The following is a 19,974-nucleotide window of genomic DNA, read 5'->3' as shown; positions in this document are numbered from 1 at the left end:
TGAGTCGATTGGTTCGTTCTTCAGTAGTCTGTTTTTGTCGGATTTATGACTGAATGAAGGCCGTTGATAAAAATGGAGAAAAGAAGGGGTCCTAGTATCGAGCCCTGGGTGACTCCTAATATGATGGGTAGGTGAGATGATAGCTTGTCCTGCCATAGGACTGCCTGTTGCCTGCCCTGCAGGTAGGATTGAAACCATTGAAGTGCATGGTTGTTTAAGGAGAAGGCCTTCAAAGTATTTATAAGCATTTTGTGGTCAACCATGTCAAAAGCCTTGGATAGATCTAGAAAGAGTGCTGAGAATAGTTTGTTATTATTGCGGTTGTGGTTAATGATGTTAGTGAAAGAGAGGAGGGCAGAAGTAGTACTATGGTGTGGCTTAAAGCCATGCTGAAAGTTGGACAAGAGCTTGTTCTGTGTGAGGAATTGTATGAGCTGTATGTGTACACACCACTCCATAATTTTAGCTAGAGGTGACAGAATAGCTATGGGTCTAAAGTTTGACAGTTCAGTGGAACTGCCTCCTTTATGGAGAGGTATGACATGGGAGATTTTCCATACAGTGGGTACAGTAGCTTCAGATATAGCTCTGTTGATCAAGATTGAGATGGGGTATGCTATGGTGTCAGCAGCCTTTTGCAGATAGTCTGCTGGGAGGAGGTTGGCAGCCAGGGTGGTGGGTCTTAGTTTCTTAAATAGGGCATGAATAAGTTGAGTAGGAACAGGTTGCAAGGTAAAGTATGTTTGGGTACTGGGTGTGGCTGCATTAGAATTAGAGACATTGGGAGAGAGTTGGCTGGCTAGAGACTGGATAGTCTCTGTGAAGAAGCTGTTGAAGTTATTAGCAATGCTTACTGGGGATTTTTGTTGGGAAGCTGAGGGGGGTGGAGTGGCAGTTTGACCTGGGTGGGGTAGTTTGTTTATTCCTACCCAGAACTTTTGAGGTTTGTTTTGGTGTTTTTGCAGTAGATGGTAGTAGTGGTTCTTTTTGTCTAAGGTTATGGTGTCATTCCTTAGATGTCTGAATCTTAGTTGATCAAGTGGGATTTTTGTTTTTTGGTAGGCGGCCCATGCTTTGTTTCTGAGTGAAATTTTGGTTTTGGTATCTTTAGAAAGCCATGGTGCAATATTAACTTTGGTTCTAATAGAATGGCTGGGAGCATGGAAGTTAAGAATAGTAAAGAATTTGGTGTTAAAGTATGCTACTGCTTCATCTAGGGGGAGACTTTTTAGTACTGACCAGCTGCATGCCTTAAGTTCATTTTGAAACTTGGTGAGAATAAAATTCTTGTTTTTTCTTAATGTTCTATAGGTGGGTTGATAGGAGCTGTTGACTTTAAGCTTGATTACATAGGTGAGACAGTAATCACTTAGGTAATCAAGGCAAAGTGCTGATTTAGTTTGAAGTATATTCTTCATAGTGAAAAGCACAAGTTTGAGCCATGGTAATAGGGCATATTTCTCGCATGCTGTTGTGACCAAATAACACTTAATGAATTGATTGGAAATTCACATCTGTATACTCTTTTTGTATACGTTAATCTGTTTAGTACCTGTGTCATTACTTAAGAAACTTTTCTCATGATTGCCATCAGGTTTAAGATGCATAGTTTAAAGATAAACTTATTGATGGGCTGTGAATTAAGTTTGATCACCACTACCACCTAAATATTTTTCACATTGCTAACTGTTTTAGGATTCAAACATCCATGTAATCTTCATGATAATTTCACAGTGGTTGAAAGTAGAAGGACTCAAACCACCTTCTTTCTGTCAACCAGGATTTTTAACATCGGTTGGCAGTGGTGGGATTCAAACATCCCAGCTATGACCAGAACAGCAGTATACACAGTCCAAAAGCTCAAGTCATATACTCTTAGTATATGGCATCTAGGCAAGTAACCTGAAAATCATAAACAGAACATATGTGGCCCTAATTGTGTAATTTGTATATTGTCACTGCCTAGTAACTTCCAAAATGGAAGTTTGTAGTTCTTTTTGTGTCCACCTCCACAACATTGATTTAATTTCTCCAAATCGATATTTTTTCAACTTTGAAGGGAATGGGCACCATTCATGTACCGGGGCATTATTAAAGTTCATTAAATCAGTATTTCTTCAGTTTTTGATGTTTACCAAGAATGCTCTTCTCAGCACCAGTAATGTGCCCAGAATTGCCTTCTTCTATACTTTATATGGGGTTATATGTATTGGTAACACATTTAGGTACAGTTGTAAATTCTTTTTTTTATTAGTCCTGTAGCTGCCACTACTTCTGAAACTCTCCAGGTATCTTTCTTCCATATTGCTCTTGTTTCTGCTTGGAAATCTGGGTATTGTAAGACTTTGTGTCTCTTGGTACATAAGACACTATAATCACTACTTGTGTATTTTATTTTTTACATTGGTATATCTATTTTTGAAGTGTTGATATTGCATGATCCCATGTGATATGAACTTCATGACTGTCAATAATGCTTTGTGTTTGATGTCTCCAATGCTTCTCACTTACTTCTGTATTATAATGTTTGCAAATCTCCAATGCAACAACAGTCTTACCACATTATTATGCATTTCAGTATACAGACCTCAGCCATGAGTGTATCACTCCCAGCAACGTGATGTGTAATTGTTTCCAGTTCTGTTTTATAGAACCTGCATTTGTCTGTTTCTCCCAGTTTTTCAATGAACTTTGCAAATCAACACATATGCTGCCCACTATCTTGTGCTGTCATTTTTAGCCTTTCATATTTTGGTTCCAGTTCCCATCTCCTTAACAATTCCTGCATCAAATCTGGGTCGATGTGAGATTTCTCCACAAGTTTTCTATACATGCCACTATACTTGTCAACTTTCCAATTTTCTTTCCTGCATATATATATATATATATATATATATATATATATATATATATAAAATCACACTTTATTCCAAAATACTTCTGCTAAACTAAACAATGCCATTTTAGACTTCTCCTACTCATGTTTTAAAACTTTCACTGTGTTTGGATCTGATGAGGTTTCCAGATATGCATGCAGACTCACAATTGCAGATCTATACATTTAGTCAATTTGCAAGGAAGCCCATATCTTGGTATGCACTGCTTTTATATATAATTTGATAAGCTGAAACATTCTTTCGTTTTTTCATGTGCAAATGATTCAATAATGTTTGTGAACAGTCACCAAAGCTGTAAGTTTGTACATGAAGAGCAGATTGATTCATAGCTTGGACTTTATTCCTAGATGCCAGGGCAGTTTTCAGTATTAGAGTTAGTCTTTTGAAGTATTCCTTACTGAACTTTGTTCTCATTTGTTCAAGTTTTATGGCCAGTACTTCATCTGTTCCCAAATACTTTTAAATCACATTCCTGTCTGAGACTGATACTTTCTTGGTGCTGCAGCTTTCCTTTTTAAAGATTTCTTTTTCACCTTTTTCTAGTCCAAATGTCATTGTTATATTATCTGAGAGCATTTTAACCATTTGTAGTAATATTTACAGCTCCTCATCTGATGAGTTATAGAATTTTAAATCATCCACAAAAAGTGCATTAGGTGTCTTTAAATAAGGTCGGTTTCTAGGAGTTAAATTGTAACCATAACCTAACATGTTGAGTAAAGAGCTTAATTTAACTTAACTTAACTTTAATCTCATCCCTACCTCTCTTCAAACAACAAATCAAACTGTACTTCCAAAACCACTGGCTTTGTTCTTGTAGTACTCCAGGGTAACTTCCCTCTCCCCACCCTCTCTCTACCTTTAACCCTTCTGTTTGCTTAATATTTAGCATCTACCCTGTTTCTTCTCCCTTGCTGTCCTATGCTCTCACCTACTTCTCCCATTCTCTCTCACCTCCTCTTGACTGTCTTCCTTCTTTTCCTCTCTCAATTCCTGACTCCTGTCCCTTCCCTATTATTTATCTCCCATTCTCCTTCTACTTCTCTACCCCTCTGAGCTTTAACTGTTATCTCTATGGCAGATGCCATATTGCATATCCTTTATGTACCAGGTAAAATGCTTTGAAACTGACCGAACTTTATGTATGATCTCTAACTGCTTGAGTTCCTTAATGTATGTTGATTTTATTAACAAGTTGATTTTTATTTCTATTTTTATTGTATGTCTTTATTAACAAGTCTGTTCATTTATGTTTTGTGTGGAGCTTTTCTCCCCGGGCCTCTACTGAAAATGGACATATATCCAGCTAGACTAGCCCGGTCAACAAATGTAAAATAAAAATAAAATAAATAAAATAAAATAAAATAATGGGTTAAGGTCAAGACAAAACTGCAGCAATGACAAAGAATCATCCTGGAATACCCCCCTTTGAATTTTACTCTCTACGATAATAAATTACCCCTATTCATAGCTTAGCTGAAAGTGGTTTGCTGCTGTTTCATAGTCACTGCAATGTATTTAATTGATGTAGAGTGTATCTTATACATCTTTAAGGGTTACATTATCCATGAATCTGGGATGTTGTCAAATGAGTTTTTTAATCTATCCATGCTATATTTAAATTTTTCCCTTTTTACAGCTTTTTGTTATGGCTTTGTTAAACAACAAATGATCCTTTGTTCCACATGGCTGTATGTTTTTTACATTTTTGTATTTTTGTTCCATTGCTATAATTGATTTAGTTCTAGATTGTCTGCAACAAGTCCAGTGAGTAATTTATATATTGTTGGAAGGCACGTTGGTGGTTTATAGTGCTTAGAATGGTTTGCAGTTTCACTATTTTCCTGTTGTTAACCAGGCAAATGTCTGATCAGGATATGCATATGAGTAATTCTTAATCAGGACTAAATTTTTTAGTAAAGATATGAGTACCTTCAGCCTGAAGTTAAGTACTATATCTGTGCCAGAAATTTTCCATTGTGGAGTTTTACTTAATTTTGTCTTAATTTCTCTGGTTATTACTTTATTCCATTTCATAATCTCTGCATTACAGCTCCTTATTGTTTCTTATAATTTCTTATATTTTTCTATCCATTTGGCATCTTTGTTATGTTCAACAGGGTCCTCATAAACACTTCTCCAAAACATACCCATTTCTTCTTTTTTTGCTGGTGCCTGCATTCTTTTTGCTTTGTTTCTACCTTTCTGGGTCATTAATAAATTGCTTATTTTGTACTTTACTTTCATATTTAGCTGCATACCTTCTAAGATTTTCTGCTTGCACTGATACTCTTAGTTTATTTTTGGAAATGATGCATGATAAATTCTCTTCTGCTTTGATACTGTGCATTGCTTTTACTACATGTTTTTCAAAGGATTTTTAATTATCTGTAACCTATTCTATATTCTTTTAACAGTGATACTTCTTGTCATAATTGTTATATATATTTCTCTATTCAGTGTGTCCATGGCAACATTACAAGTGTTCATTTTTTTTCGTTTGTTACTCTACATTTTTGTGGTTACAGCTGACCATCACTTTAATTTCTCCAAGTCCTTTTGGTTTATAATACCATGAAGGGAGTGGACTCCATTCCTAACTCAAAGTACAATTAAAGTTCATGAAATTAGTATTGTTTCAATCTTTGATGTTAGCTGGAAGTGCTCTTTGCAGCACCCACAATGTGCCCAGCAATTCATACAGGGTTACATGTATCAGTAACATATCTAAGTATGATTGTAAATTCTATCTTCTAAGACCCATTGCTCCTGCTACTATTGGAACTGTCCGAGTATCCGTCTTCCACATTGCCCTCATTTTGTCCACCTGTTATTTTATGACTTTGTGTTTCTCTGTATGTAAGACACTATAGTCACACTGGGTGCACAATTTCACCGATCAGTGCTACTTGTGTCTTTTTTTCCTGGACTATTATATCTGTTTTTCTCTCATCTCTTGTTTGTACTGTTGGTAATAGGTGATCCCATGTATATTTTCTACTTGATTACAACAGGTACTGTCTTGTCCTCCTGCCCGGTCGCATTCTCCCTGCCTCAAGGTATCTCATATACAGTAAAAGTAGCCTTAATTGGAGTTTGAACTGGAGTTAATTGGAATTTACTGCTACTGTTTTCGTTTTGTGTATATTCTTTCTTGTTTTACATCCTACTGTTGCAATATCTACCGCTAATGTTAGTTTACGTTGTGGATAGTGTGACTGCCTGCTTGTAGACGTTTGAAGCAAACACAAAGTGTCTGCACGTGTTGTTGGCGCATGTTTTGGCATCTTTTGTTAAAGTCAAATAGCGACTTAGTTTGTGCTGTATCAGGGTCTAACTCTGTGATTGTAATGAGATAATGTCTTGCCTGTAATTAATCTCTTTGAGCCATACAAACTGCTGAGCCTTTTTGAAGCCACGGGAACCCACATGTATTAGGTACAAGGAATGCATATAAGCTCAACTAGCGTTCTTTTTAACATAACTCATGCAGCTCTACAAAGCTAGTGTTAGCCTGGAAATAAGTTACAGTATGTTAGATTGATTGGTGCATCACTCCTCTGTCTAAGCACTACAAGTTTAAACATTAATCACTATACTGATTCACTGGTGACTAAACTCTGCATTGCTATATGCTGTTTTATACTGAATTACCAAATGTTATTGATTTACTGGCGACTGAAATGCGTATTGTATTTTCTACTGTGTTATACTTATTTCCCTATGTGCTGAGTTCTTGCCTTAAGGCTGAGTGAGTTTATACAGTATCCTCTGTGTTTTAGTATTACAACCACGGTGATTCTAATGTACTATCTCTCTCCCTTGTATCATAGGAAGCCCCCCACTCTAACTAACCAACGCGTGGCTCCCAAGACCCTAAACGCTCCTACCTGGACTACAAACTGGTGCGAACGCACAGACCAGTACTCACATCCTTAAACTACAAGTTAACCACTTTAAGTGTTTAAAGGGTAAAATTCATATCCTTGCTATCTCTGAACTAGCTAGGGTTAGCGTTCCGGTGGCAGGAACCTGGCAGTACCCTTATATTACCTGAAAGTGCAAACTATATTCCCTGAAAATTGCTTCATTTCTTCAAGCAAAAGTATAAACTTAAACACGCTGACTACAGCACTCACATACTGCTGCCTCTAAGACCCTGAGAACTCCTGGCGGTGTATTGCCCGCTCCACTTCGCCCTCGCTTCGCTCGGGCTTCACTCCACTCCCCACCCTGCCCCCATATCCCACCCGCCCCCACTACCTCTACATTTATAAGGGTAGCCAGCCCCTCCCACCTTCCCCCTAGCAAATCCGACGGCCCCTCAATTTCTCTACTACTACTCCCACTCTCTAGGCCCTCCTCCATTACTAAAGTAAAATCTACAGCCCCTCCCCCCCACTACCCTTTCCCTTTCCTATACCATGGCCAAAATCACATATACTATCACCCCTCTCACAATAATACTCCTTCTTACTGCTTATTTCTCAACAAGGTATGAAATCCAAACTCTGCTAGGAATCCCCTTCCCTAAGGGTTACACTAACTCCCAATCTAATCTTTCTGCCATTACTTTCCCACCTTCCCTCTACCCTGACAAAACACTATCCCCCAAAATAGTGCATCTCACCCTCCATCTTCCAAAGATACCAAATAATAAAGCTAATCTCAAATTACTATTCAAACTACAAAGATTCTTAGTTCACCTGAAAAATCGTATCACCATTGATGGTGATATCCATCCTAACCCAGGTCCCACTACTGTCTCTGACTCTATCCCCTCTAAGATAGCCCGAAATTCTACAGACTCCCTACTTATACTACATCTGAACCTAAGAAGCATTAACAACAAGGTTCACAACCTGCATGCTATGTTAGCTACTCATTCCCCTGACATTATATGTCTAACTGAAACATGGCTAAAACCTACCACTAAGGACGAAGAGATTCTCCCACCTGGGTACAATATCTTCAGGGCTGATCGGGTAAAGAAAAAGGGTGGAGGAATAGCTGTAATGTTTAGGAATACCCTGAATATCATTAGGAATCCATTACAACCTCCTAAAATCTCTAATTTAGAACTTATTGCCCTAAAGATATGCCTAAACACTCAAAAATGCATCAGCCTCATAGCAATCTATATCCCACCAGGGAAGAACACAGAAAACCTGGAGCAAACCCTATGCTGGTTAGCCACTAGTTACCCACAAGAAACCATAGTACTTGGAGACGTTAATATAGACTGGTCCCACTGTTCTACCCATATAACTCCACATCCTATTAACCTACATGGTTTTTCCCAAAATATCCTATCCCCAACTAGAATTGGCAATACTCTACAAAAAGAGAGCACCATTGATTGGATCCTTACCAATAAAGATTCAAACAATTATACCACCGGGACCCTTCCCAATGACCTCAGCGACCATCTAATTACCTATATTATTAAACATAAATGCCCACCTACCAACCCCCCCTTATATAGACTAATCAGAACCAAAAAGAAATTTGACCCACAACTATTCCTTGCAGACCTAAAGTCCTGTAACTGGTCCATTCTAAAAACTCTACCCCTCCAGGAGAGTGTTTCCCACTTTAATGACACATTCCTTAATATACTTGACTCACATGCCCCAAATAGACAAATCAGATCCAAAGTACGGATAGCATCTTGGCTAACCAGAGAAACCAAAACCAAAATTAAACTCCGTGACCAGGCCTGGGATAAATGGAGAGCCACTAAAACCCCCCAAGATCGCATTAAATTTCAACAGCTTAGAAACACTACTAAAACAGCCATTACCCAGGACAAAAAACAATACTTCTGCACCTCCAGAATAAACACCAGAACAACCCAAAGAAGTTCTGGGCTGGATTTAACAACCTCCTCCACCCAGGTAAATCTACTACCCCAACCCCTGAGAAACTTATTGGGAAAGATCCGGAAGAAGTAGCCAACACCTTTAACTCCTTTTTTACCGAGACTATCCAGTCACTAGCCAGTCAACTAACTTCTACTGCCTCACCCGCCACTCATTCTCATGACTCTGCTCCTACCTCCTTTAACTTAAAGCCAGTCTCTACCTCCTATATTCGTACCCTCTTAAAAAAACTCAAACCAACCACCCTAGCGGCAGATCACCTCCCAGCGGAATACTTACAAATTGCGTCTGATATTATCGCCTATCCCATATCAATCCTGATCAACAGAACTATAACTGAAGCTACCATTCCCTCTATTTGGAAGATTTCTTATATCATCCCTCTTCACAAAGGAGGTACCTCCACTGAAACATCCAACTATAGACCAATAGCAATACTGTCCCCAATAGCGAAAATTATGGAAAGATGTGTTCACAAACAACTCCTTCACTACCTAACCCTTAATCGTCTCTTGTCTAACTCCCAGCATGGCTTTCGCCCCCACCACAGTACAACTACTGCCCTCCTCTCCTTTGTTGACTCCGTTAATAATAACCGTAATAACAAACTAATATCCTCCGCCCTCTTTCTTGATCTATCGAAAGCGTTCGATATGGTCAATCACCAGCTTCTACTTAACACCCTGGAAAGCCTACATCTGAACAACCCAGCACTAAGCTGGTTTAATGCTTACCTCACTGGTAGGCAACAAGTTGTCCAGTGGCAAAACAGACTATTTGACCTGCTCCCTAACACCATTGGTGTTCCTCAGGGCTCTATACTTGGTCCTCTTCTGTTTTCCATCTTCATAAATGACCTTCACTCAGTCATCCCTAAATCCACTTGCATTCAATATGCAGACGACTCCACCCTGATCTGTTCAGACGTCTCCCTCTCGAAACTCCAAACAACTACTCAACTATGTTTTACTTTAGTAGAAAAATGGTTCACCGACTTGAAACTCATACTCAATCCAACAAAAACCAAACTGCTACTATTTTTCCCCAATGTATCCACACCCCTAGGAAAAGAACTCCCAACTACTAACAATATGACCTTCCATGTTGAATCCATCAATGGGACCATCATAGTCCCTGTCACCAGTACCAAACTACTAGGTGTTACTATTGACCATAAGCTTAAATTTGACATACACATTAGCCAAACCGTTAAATCTGTAAACAAGAAACTTGGATCCATGTACAGAATAAAGAACTTTTTAACCCCTATTGCCAAATTAACCATTGCCCGCACCCATCTCCTCTCCACCCTCCTGTATGCCTCCCCAGTTCTCTCTTTCCTCAATAAACGTGAACTTAACATGCTCTCTGTTGCCTATAATCACATTGCTAGATTCATAACAGGATCCCCTTATCGCACTCACCATTGCCTTAACCTAAAGAAACTTGGCTGGTTGGAATTGCCCAATCTTCTCAAACTCAACCAACTCACTGAAGCCTTTAAAATAATCAACCAACCGGATAGAACTCCCTCACTGAGCAGTATTCTGACCCCCTACTCCAACCTTAACTGCCTTCGATCATCAAATAGCGTTCAGATACTAACCGTTAAATCTAATAACTCGGGTGGTGATGCCCTCTACGCCAACTCCATTGGAAAGCCTTGGAATTCCCTCCCAAACTACCTAAGGCTCATGACCTCGCATAATCAATTCAAAAATAATCTCAAAGAATTTCTCAAGTCACAGTGGCTATGCCCCTGTTCTGTACCAGACTAACCGAAATATCTCATAACATCCTAGTCTCATACCACCCTAGTCTCATCCCTTTCTCAGATTATTATAATCTCTCGACCTCACAAACTAACCATGTAATCCTTGTTCTAGACTATCTTCACTTAGTGTGTGCCATATAACTAGTATGTATAACCTGCTGTTTTCTATCATGTTTATATAAAACCTATGTTAATCCTATTTTATTATGTATGTAAATGTAACATGTATTCTCATTATGTTGGAGCTTTTCTCCCCGGGCCTCTACTGAAAAAGGATATGTATCCAGCTAGACTAGCCCGGTCAACAAATGTAAAATAAAATAAATAATAAATAAATATAAACTTTATCATTTTCTATGATGCTTTGTGTCATGTTTCCAATATTTTTCAGCCTCTTCAATACCATAATGTTTGCACAATCCCCAGTGCAACAGTCTTGCCACATTATTATGCCTTTCAGTATACAGTCCTTCTGCCATTAGTATATCACACCCAGCAACAAGATGTGCGACTGTTTCCAATTCTGTTTTACAAAACCTACATTTGCCTCTTTCTCCCACATGTTAAATGGACTTTGTAAACCAACGTGTACGTAGCCCACTATCTTGGGTCGCCAATATTAACCTTTCATCTCTTGGTTTAAATTCACTTCTCCTTACCATTCCTGCTTTTGATCCTGATTTCTGTACTTGCAACTATATTTGTACATTTTCCACATTTCTTGCTTCCTCGATGGATCCTTCACCTTATATTCTTTCTTTTGTTTTTGGCACATTTAGTTGCTGCCTGATTTTCATCTCCTGGTTTCATTTCCATTTCTGCTTGATGCCAATATGCTTTTGCTAAACTAAGCAGGGAAGTCATCTTAGACTTATTCTCCTCGTGTTTTAAAACTTTCACTGTGTTTGGGTCTTGTGAGATCAGCAGCTATATATACAGTCCTACGAGTGCAGATCTACACATGTAATCAGTTTTGAGGAGGCCTATACCGACTTCAGAACGGGGAATAAATAGTCTTGGTATGCACTATAAATCATTTCATAAGCATGAAGCATCCTTCTTGTTTTCCTGTCCAACCAATCCAACACCTTTTGGGGCCAGTCAGTCACTCCAAAACTGTAAGTTAGGACAAGAGGAGCAAGTCAGTTTATAGCTTGGACTTTGTCCTAGATGTCAGTGGTATTTTCAGTATTCATTTTAGTCTTCTGAAGTATTCCTTATTAAGATTTATTCACATTTGTTCATGTTTTATTATTGATCCTTCATCAGTTCCCAAATATTTATATAGTCCCTCATGCTCAAGTTCTTTTATATCACATTCCTGTGCCAGGGTGATGTTTTCTTGGTGCTGCAGTTTTCCTGCTTTAAAGGTTGCTTTTGCACATTTATCAACACCAAATGGCATTCTTATCTCATCTGAAAAAGTTTTAACCACTTGCAGTTGTGTTTTCAGTTCTTCATCGGATGAACTATACAGTTGTAAATCACCCACAAAAAGAAGATGAGAAAACTTTACACTTTGTTGTTGTCTGGGAGTCAGATTGTAACCATGACCTAATCTGTTAAGTAGACAGCTTAATGAGTTAAGGGCAAGACAAAAGAGCAGTGGTGACAGAGTCACCATGGAATATTTCCCTTTGAATTTTATCCCTGGAATAATAATTTGGCTTTTATTATGGCTTAACTGCAAAGTGGTTTGCCACTGCTTCATGGTCACTGTAATGTAATCTATCAGTGAAGGGTTTATCTTACATATTTTTAAGCACTCTGTTATCCATGAATGTGGGATTCTGTCAAATGCTTTTTTTAGTCTATCCATGCCATAATTAGATTCTTCCCCTTTTTTCAGTTCTCCATTATGACTTCATTTAACAACAAATGATCCTTTGTTCCATATGGCTTTCTTTTATTACCCTTTTGTACTATTGCCAAGATTGAGTTTTCTTCTAAATGACTATAAATTCTGTCGGCATCAATTCCAGTGTATGGTTTATACATCATCGGAAGGCAAGTTATTGGTCTATAATTTTTAACTGCATTGTAATAGATGCAATGTGCATACAGATAGAATTCTAGTAAGACCTTCTATTTCCAGCTCTTCACAAAGTAGTATATAGGTGGACACTGGGAAATCCCAATCACTGATGTTTTGCTATAGTGCATCAGTACGCTAGCCAAGTAAGACGTTTGGCACCAATGGTTAGTGACGGTCTTGTCACATGATGTCAAGTGCATTTTTCATGCAGCAAGAAGAAACGCTAGCATGAGGAGGGGCACTGTAGCTCCTGCCCACTGTGTTAGTAGTATAATGGGAAACGACTGTAAAGTGAGCTCCATGACTGAAGTTCAATATGCAAATTATGGACACTTAGAAATGAGATTTCTAAATAAACAAATAAAAACTGAGTAATCAGCCAAGATGTAAAATAAAATTTAAAAGCAATTTAAAAAATATATCCAAAAGGTGTAGTGGATAAGGCAATACAATTTATTAAGCGCTTTCATCTGTTTGTAATAGGAAATGTATTCTGATAAAATCCTACCAAGAATAGACGGAAGCACTTAATATGTTTTATTGTCTATGCCACTAGGACTTTTAGATATATATTTTGAGTTGAGATTACTAAATATCAGACTGACACAGAAACAGAGACAATCAAAACTCACTGCTTCACTTTTAAAGTATTTCTACTTAACATGGTAGGGGTTGCACCCCCACACTCCTGCTTTATAGGTTACTACTTAGGCTATCTGTCTTTGAGAGCCATTTTAAGCCTAGCCAAATTTCCTCAAGCTAAAGATTAGAGTCAAACTGAAATGTACTAATTCTGAGATTGATGTATCTTGGAATAAAGCAAATTCTGTGAAATACTGCAACTGCAATCTTTAAATACAAACAAATCATCTGTTTTGTCATATTAGGATGTCAGTAACAACTGACTCACACCCATTAAAATTCTACCTTTAGAAATGGGACTTTGCCCTCTTTCTTTAAACCATTCCTCCATTTTTAATTAGACAATTTTCATCTGTTATACATTTCTGTGTTGCAAAATGTTAGCATTACTTTCAAAGAGACTTATTTTAGGCTTTGGTCCTTCTGCATGCTCTCTGTTACATGTTATGGTTCTATTAATGTCAGCAATTATCTGGTCTAGATGATTGAAACTCTTGAAGAGACACTGTGACCCCATGTGTAAAAATGGCAAAAAGGAAGTGTGGGCAGATGGATGAATGGACTCCACTACAAACTAAGCCTTCCGCACTGTAGATACAATTTCCCATCAATTTGTGTGATCGGGTATAAGTTTTTTTTCAGTGTCAAGCATTTTGCCAATTTTTAGATGTGGATAGTTTTAGTAAAGAACATGCACTAAATCAGACCATGTTTGACATTTTGTTTATACTACATGAAGAACCACTAAGTACAGACCCTTAGTCTGAAAGAAATACAACCACTATAGATTGCAAAACAACAGGCAGCAAACCAGAATTATTTGCTGGCACTTTATTATTATTATTAAAGATAAAAAGCAAAGAGTCCGCAAGGGCATGCAAGCACAAGACATAAGACATTTCTAGAGAGATTTCGACTTTTGTATTTTGTAATGTTTAACTTTATCTGAGATCAGACATTGTTTTGATATTTCCTGCTGAAAGAAGAGAAGAGAATTTAAAGGCGCTCACTTGATGAAATGGTAAATTTTAGTGCATCAGTTGCAATTGAGGTAATTTCTTTGTCAAATTTACAGTAACACATGCAGGATATATTTGTGCTATGCATATTTTCCACTGCATGGTCACTATTACTTTGCTCACTGGCCTGTGTGCTTGCACTTTCTAAAAAAATGAAATGAGATTGTGAATTGTAGCACCCAGTTCATATATTACACTGAAAATTAAGATAATGTAGAACTCCATCCTGCTGTCCTTGTTGTAATTGGTGGTTACTGAGAGTAGGGTCTTCTTCATCTGCATGTTTCTGTCAGTAGTACATAAGAATCACACCCTGTCCTTCTCTAACTGCTAGTTGCAATCTGACCCAGATCTACAACATTTGATTCTACAATTAGCTGAAAAAAAGAGTCCGAAATAAGAAAGTCATCTTGCCTCCGTGATAAACATCACTTCCCCTATGTGTTTTATTGTTCTAAAGAAAAGAACAGCATGCAGAACAGACAGCTCACCATGTTTCAACCCCCTGTATTTGTTTTTCTTCTCCTGTAAGGTTGTATTGTATCAGCTAATAAAAGAACCACTAGTGAGCTAACATACAACAGGCTACAAGCAAACATTTGTTAACCTTCAATTCCTACCCACCTGCAAAAGCAAATTACAGGTAGAGTGTAAATACCTAGTCTATTTAAAACAGTATACACATACAAATACTCTGCAGATCATTTGCTCTAATAAGTGTATTTGTCAAAATCGGAAAAGATGACTCATTTGGTTGGTTCCCTTTTCATTGTTATATTTGCAGCTGCTCTGTGCAAGATTAGAGAACATTGGGGATCCTTTATCCTGTTGCTGTGTGACCTAGGAGTTGGTTTATATAAACAGCAGGCAATGCAGGGCATGCGTAGGGACTTGTCTCCCAATGAAAACAGCTTTGAGGGTTTTGTGTTTTTTCAACTAAATGCACCATCACACACTACCACACTTAGTCAAATCCAACACATTCAAGCACCACTCAATCAAATACACAGACTCTGTCACACACACACACACACTCTCAGCCTATAATTGCTGCACAGAAAGAGAAAATAAACAGTACAACCACATTCATGCAAAAAATATGTTTCATATGGAGGCTCTGCCCCCATACATCCTTGTTATATTTGTGTGTGTGTGTGCATGTCTGTGTGTGTTTGTGTGTGTGTCTGTGTGTCTGTGTGTGTCTGTGTGTATATATATCTATATATATATATAGATATAGATATATAGATTAGATATAGATATATAGATATAGATAGATATATATGTGTGTGTGTGTTTGTGTGTGTGTGTGTGTGTGTGTGTGTGTGTGTGTGAGAGTGTGTGTGTGTGTGTGTGTGTGTGTGTGTGTGTGTGTGTGTGTGTGTGTGTGTGTGTGTGTGTGTGTGTGTGTGTGTGTAGGGGGGTGGGTCCATATAAAGCTATAGATATAGATACAGTTAACCAAATGCACGCACTAACTCCACATTCTCACAACTGCGATGACCCAACAGTGACTTTGATAAGTTGCAACAATTTCACAGCTCCAGCATGGAACCAGTTATCAATGAAACCACGTATACAGCATTTATATGAACACGTATGTGTATATGCATATGTATATGTACATGCATATGTACATGCATATGTATATGCATATGTCTATGTATATGCATATATAAAAGGCATACTCCCCAACCCCAGAAAATGCCAGTGTCACACACCTATCAACCATTTGCTTTGTCAAAGTGTCAGCAAAACAGATGCTAACAATTATGAGTTTCAGCCGTATGTATCATTCGTTTTTCATAAAGAGTGTGAAGAACCTTTGCAGGAAGATAGTTTTTGTATTACTGCATTTTAACCAAAGATCAAACAGCTGTGCACCAGAGTCTGCAGTTAAAACAATAGCATTCCCTCTCTAACAATGGATCACACTTAGGAAGGTCACTTCATCAAAGGTTTCAGATGGAATCAGTAGTTTATCCCCTCACCAATGATACTGCTTTCATGGGCATGGCCATATGTTTGAGCCTGGCAGCTAATAAATAAATACATTAAAAATAAAAAAAATGTAGTGTACAAAGGAAAATACACGTTTGATCTTAAATGTACTTTAATGATAATGATAATATTAATATTAACTGCTACTAAAAATAATATATCTATTATACAAACATTTTTTCAGTTTCTATCAACCAGTTATAATGCATTTTTTCAATATTCTGTTTCGCAGTCATTGCTTTCCATCATTCCGTTGTCTGGACCATCAAAATATTAACGTTTTGCAGGACAGTCCTGGGTGAAGCAGCCACATTTATCAATGTAGATATAGGAGAATGAAACTGTTTTGCCATTAGTGTTCGGACATGCGAGTTCAATATTCACCAGGTGAGTTGTAACAGGCTGACAACATGTGCAAGATGTGTCTATCTCTGTAGCTTTCATAGTATAGCTGCAAGAAAAAAATTTAAATGTCTTTAAATGAAATAATGTATTACAATGCTTTAAAACATAACAGTATGTGAACTATTGGGAATATTCTCCTTTAAGACATTACCTGAAACACAGTAAAGGTAATGTAACCACATGAAATTGTGGCCATTTCCACCAACATACACTGTGGAGTACTATATTTCAATGATATAATAGATTATTACTAAACATGACAGATCAATTATTTTATTAATTATATTTTCAGTTATATTATCTATACCATGGCCGCATGATATGTGTCGACCAACTGGTGATATAGGATTCGAAATCCACTGCCACAGGTAATAAGATTAAATGTCAGATATTTTAATTGTTGTAAAGCATTAACATAATTTAAATATTTTAAAGACTATACAATGATGCAAAATATTGTTACTTTTGGATTAACTAATCATCTCAGCTATGTTTCATATTAAAATGCTTTAGTCTGTTTTCTGCTGTGGTTGTTCTTTCTTCAGATAACAAGTAACAGATCCTCTTGGTGATTACTAATGGCAATATTGTCTTTTGGAAGTAAAATATTTCATTGCTGGCCATGTAAAAATGAATAATGTCAGCTTACATTATGCAGGTTGCATTGTTTATGCCTGATTATTTATCTCTGTGTTTAGTAAAGAATTATTGGCGCAATAAAACAGAAGTCTGATTTAATTAAAAATATGCTGTGCCCACTAAATTCTTCTTTATAAAAAAAAAATTGAAGAAATGATGACTACCTTAGCTGTGAAGTCTTCCAGAACTCCCACCATTTTGGATTAATCTCTTCTGGTCCAAAATACCTGAAAAGAAATGTTCTAGTCAATACTGTAGTGAATGACAATATGAAAATGTTTTAATCAATACCAATATTTCTGATCTATTTTACAATAATTCATTTTAAGAGTAATATTGCTGAGTAGTGTTGTTAGGCTATTTTCCTTACAAGGAAGAATTTCTGTCTTTGTTATTCTTTATGTTTATGCTCAAGGAAACCCAACCAGTTATATCTATACCTAAGTGGATACCACATGCAGTATGGGTGCAATGAGTGTCACAATGATTACCAACCAGTTATAGCTATACCTAAGTGGATACCACATGAAGTATGGGTACAATGAGTGTCACAATGATTGCCAACCAGTTATAACTATACCTAAGTGGATTCCACATGCAGTATGGGTGCAATGAGTGTCACAATGATTACCAACCAGTTATAGCTATACCTAAGTGGATACCACATGAAGTATGGGTACAATGAATGTCACAATGATTGCTAACCAGTTATAGCTATACCTAAGTGGATACCACATGCAGTATGGGTACAATGAGTGTCACAATGATTGCCAACCAGTTATAGCTATACCTAAATGGATACCACGTGCAGTATGGGTACAATGAGTGTCACAATGATTGCCAACCAGTTATAGCTATACCTAAATGGATACCACATGCAGTATGGGTACAATGAGTGTCACAATGATTGCCAACCAGTTATAGCTATACCTAGATGGATGCCACACGCAGTATGGGTACAATGAGTGTCACAATGATTGCCAACCAGTTATAGCTATACCTAAATGGATACCACATGCAGTATGGGTACAATGAGTGTCATAATGATTGCCAACCAGTTATAGCTATACCTAAATGGATACCACATGCAGTATGGGTACAATGAGTGTCATAATGATTGCCAACCAGTTATAGCTATACCTAAATGGATACCACATGCAGTATGGGTACAATGAGTGTCACAATGATTGCCAACCAGTTATAGCTATACCTAAATGGATACCACATGCAGTATGGGTAGAATGAGTGTCACAAAGATTGCTTTGTATAAATTGAATGGTCATCATGAGTAATTGCTCCTTCCTGTGCATGTCTGATAGGTGCTGATGGTACTCACCACATCCCAAATTAGCAAACCACAATTCGCTGCAAAATCTTTAAACCTTACTTTGTGATCTCTATTCCTTAATGAATTACATGAGAAGGAGAGGAGTTTCTCTCTTGCAAGATCCATGCACGTTTTGCTGGGTCAATTTACTTTAAAAATTCCAGATCATTTGTAAGCTGATGATGTGTACAGTCAATGAGTGATGCTAAATTCCACCGAACAAACTCACCAAAAAACATGCTAATCCTAACGATGTCATGCTGGTTTTCTTTTAACACAGTATTGCCTCCAGAGCTTCACATACATATTACCTAAATGTAAAAAAAATATATGTAGCTTGGAATTCTCAACCCCCCCCCCCCCATCCTTATTAGTGCATGCTAACCCTAACCTTGCTCCCATCCCTAACTTCAGTACTGCACCTTACCATATTAAAATTCCTTCCATAAAACTACCAAAATTCAGGTATATTATGTCTGAATTTGGTGTTAAGTTTTTGGCTAACTAGTTGCAAAAGGAAACTATTTATTTATATATTTTTGTGATCAGTTTTTCTTTTGATGTTTTTGTTTTATTTTATTTATTTATTTATTTATTTATTTATTTATTTTTGTTGGATTGATTTTTGAAATACCAGCCTTGATCCCCTGTGTTTCAATGCTTGTATATTTTGATAAATTGACATATACTGATGTATATATTTTCCCACTTTTCACACAGTAAGTTTCACTGTTTCACAACTGCAGCCCTTACACATTCAGCAGTATCTTATTTCATATATTCATTGCTTTTGGTAATATAAAAATCCTCCAACTTTTGAAGAGGTTTTGTACCACCAGCTCTCTTGGCCTCATAGTGTCATAGCCCCAAGATGTTTTTGCTGTCATTCACTGCACAGGTGAGAGTTCTAAGGCAGTCCCCAGAGTTTTTATTTTTTTATTTTATTTTTACTTATTTATTTATTTATTTATTTTTTTGCACTGCAGGCTGAGAATGATTTTTAGTTCTGTTTTGTTTAGTATTGCTTCTCATTTTTGCATTTGAAACATGTGGGAATTGCAAGCTCATGTTTCTATAAACTTACACTGCACATGTGTCACAGTTTTACCCTAGTGTGTCTGCACAGAGTGTAGCAACAGCACTTTGATAAAATGCCAGGGTGGACCTCTAGTTCCCTCTTCATGAAAAGTTAATTAGTCAGCAGATTATTTCCTTGTACTATTTCCTAGTCTCCAGTATGAGGCAACAAAGTGAATGCATGTCATCTTTTAACATCCCAATCAGTCCATCAGTTTCAATACTTCTTAAATATTTTATACCTCAGAATATAACAACTCAATCTTCTTAATTTGC

The 19,974-nt window shown here is 37.3% G+C and overlaps 1 protein-coding gene across 1 annotated transcript in view; it reads right to left on the bottom strand.

Moving 5' to 3' along the window:
• Positions 1-16,344: 16,344 nt before the first annotated feature.
• Positions 16,345-19,974, bottom strand: part of LOC122791633 (mucin-2-like) — a 116,654-nt gene continuing 113,024 nt past the window's right edge. Inside the window, exons 48-49 of the mRNA XM_044059446.1 lie at positions 17,459-17,521; positions 16,345-16,701 (exon numbers count right to left, since the gene is read on the bottom strand). Coding sequence (XP_043915381.1) covers positions 16,524-16,701; positions 17,459-17,521 — 241 coding nt within the window. The 3' untranslated portion in view covers positions 16,345-16,523. The remainder of the gene's footprint in view (positions 16,702-17,458; positions 17,522-19,974) is intronic.

The sequence above is a fragment of the Protopterus annectens genome, chromosome 17.part0, assembly GCF_019279795.1.
Source record: "Protopterus annectens isolate FY-2018-M chromosome 17.part0, PAN1.0, whole genome shotgun sequence".
In the NCBI taxonomy this organism is placed as follows: Eukaryota; Metazoa; Chordata; order Ceratodontiformes; family Protopteridae; genus Protopterus; species Protopterus annectens.
This window is presented reverse-complemented; position numbering and strand designations above follow the sequence as displayed.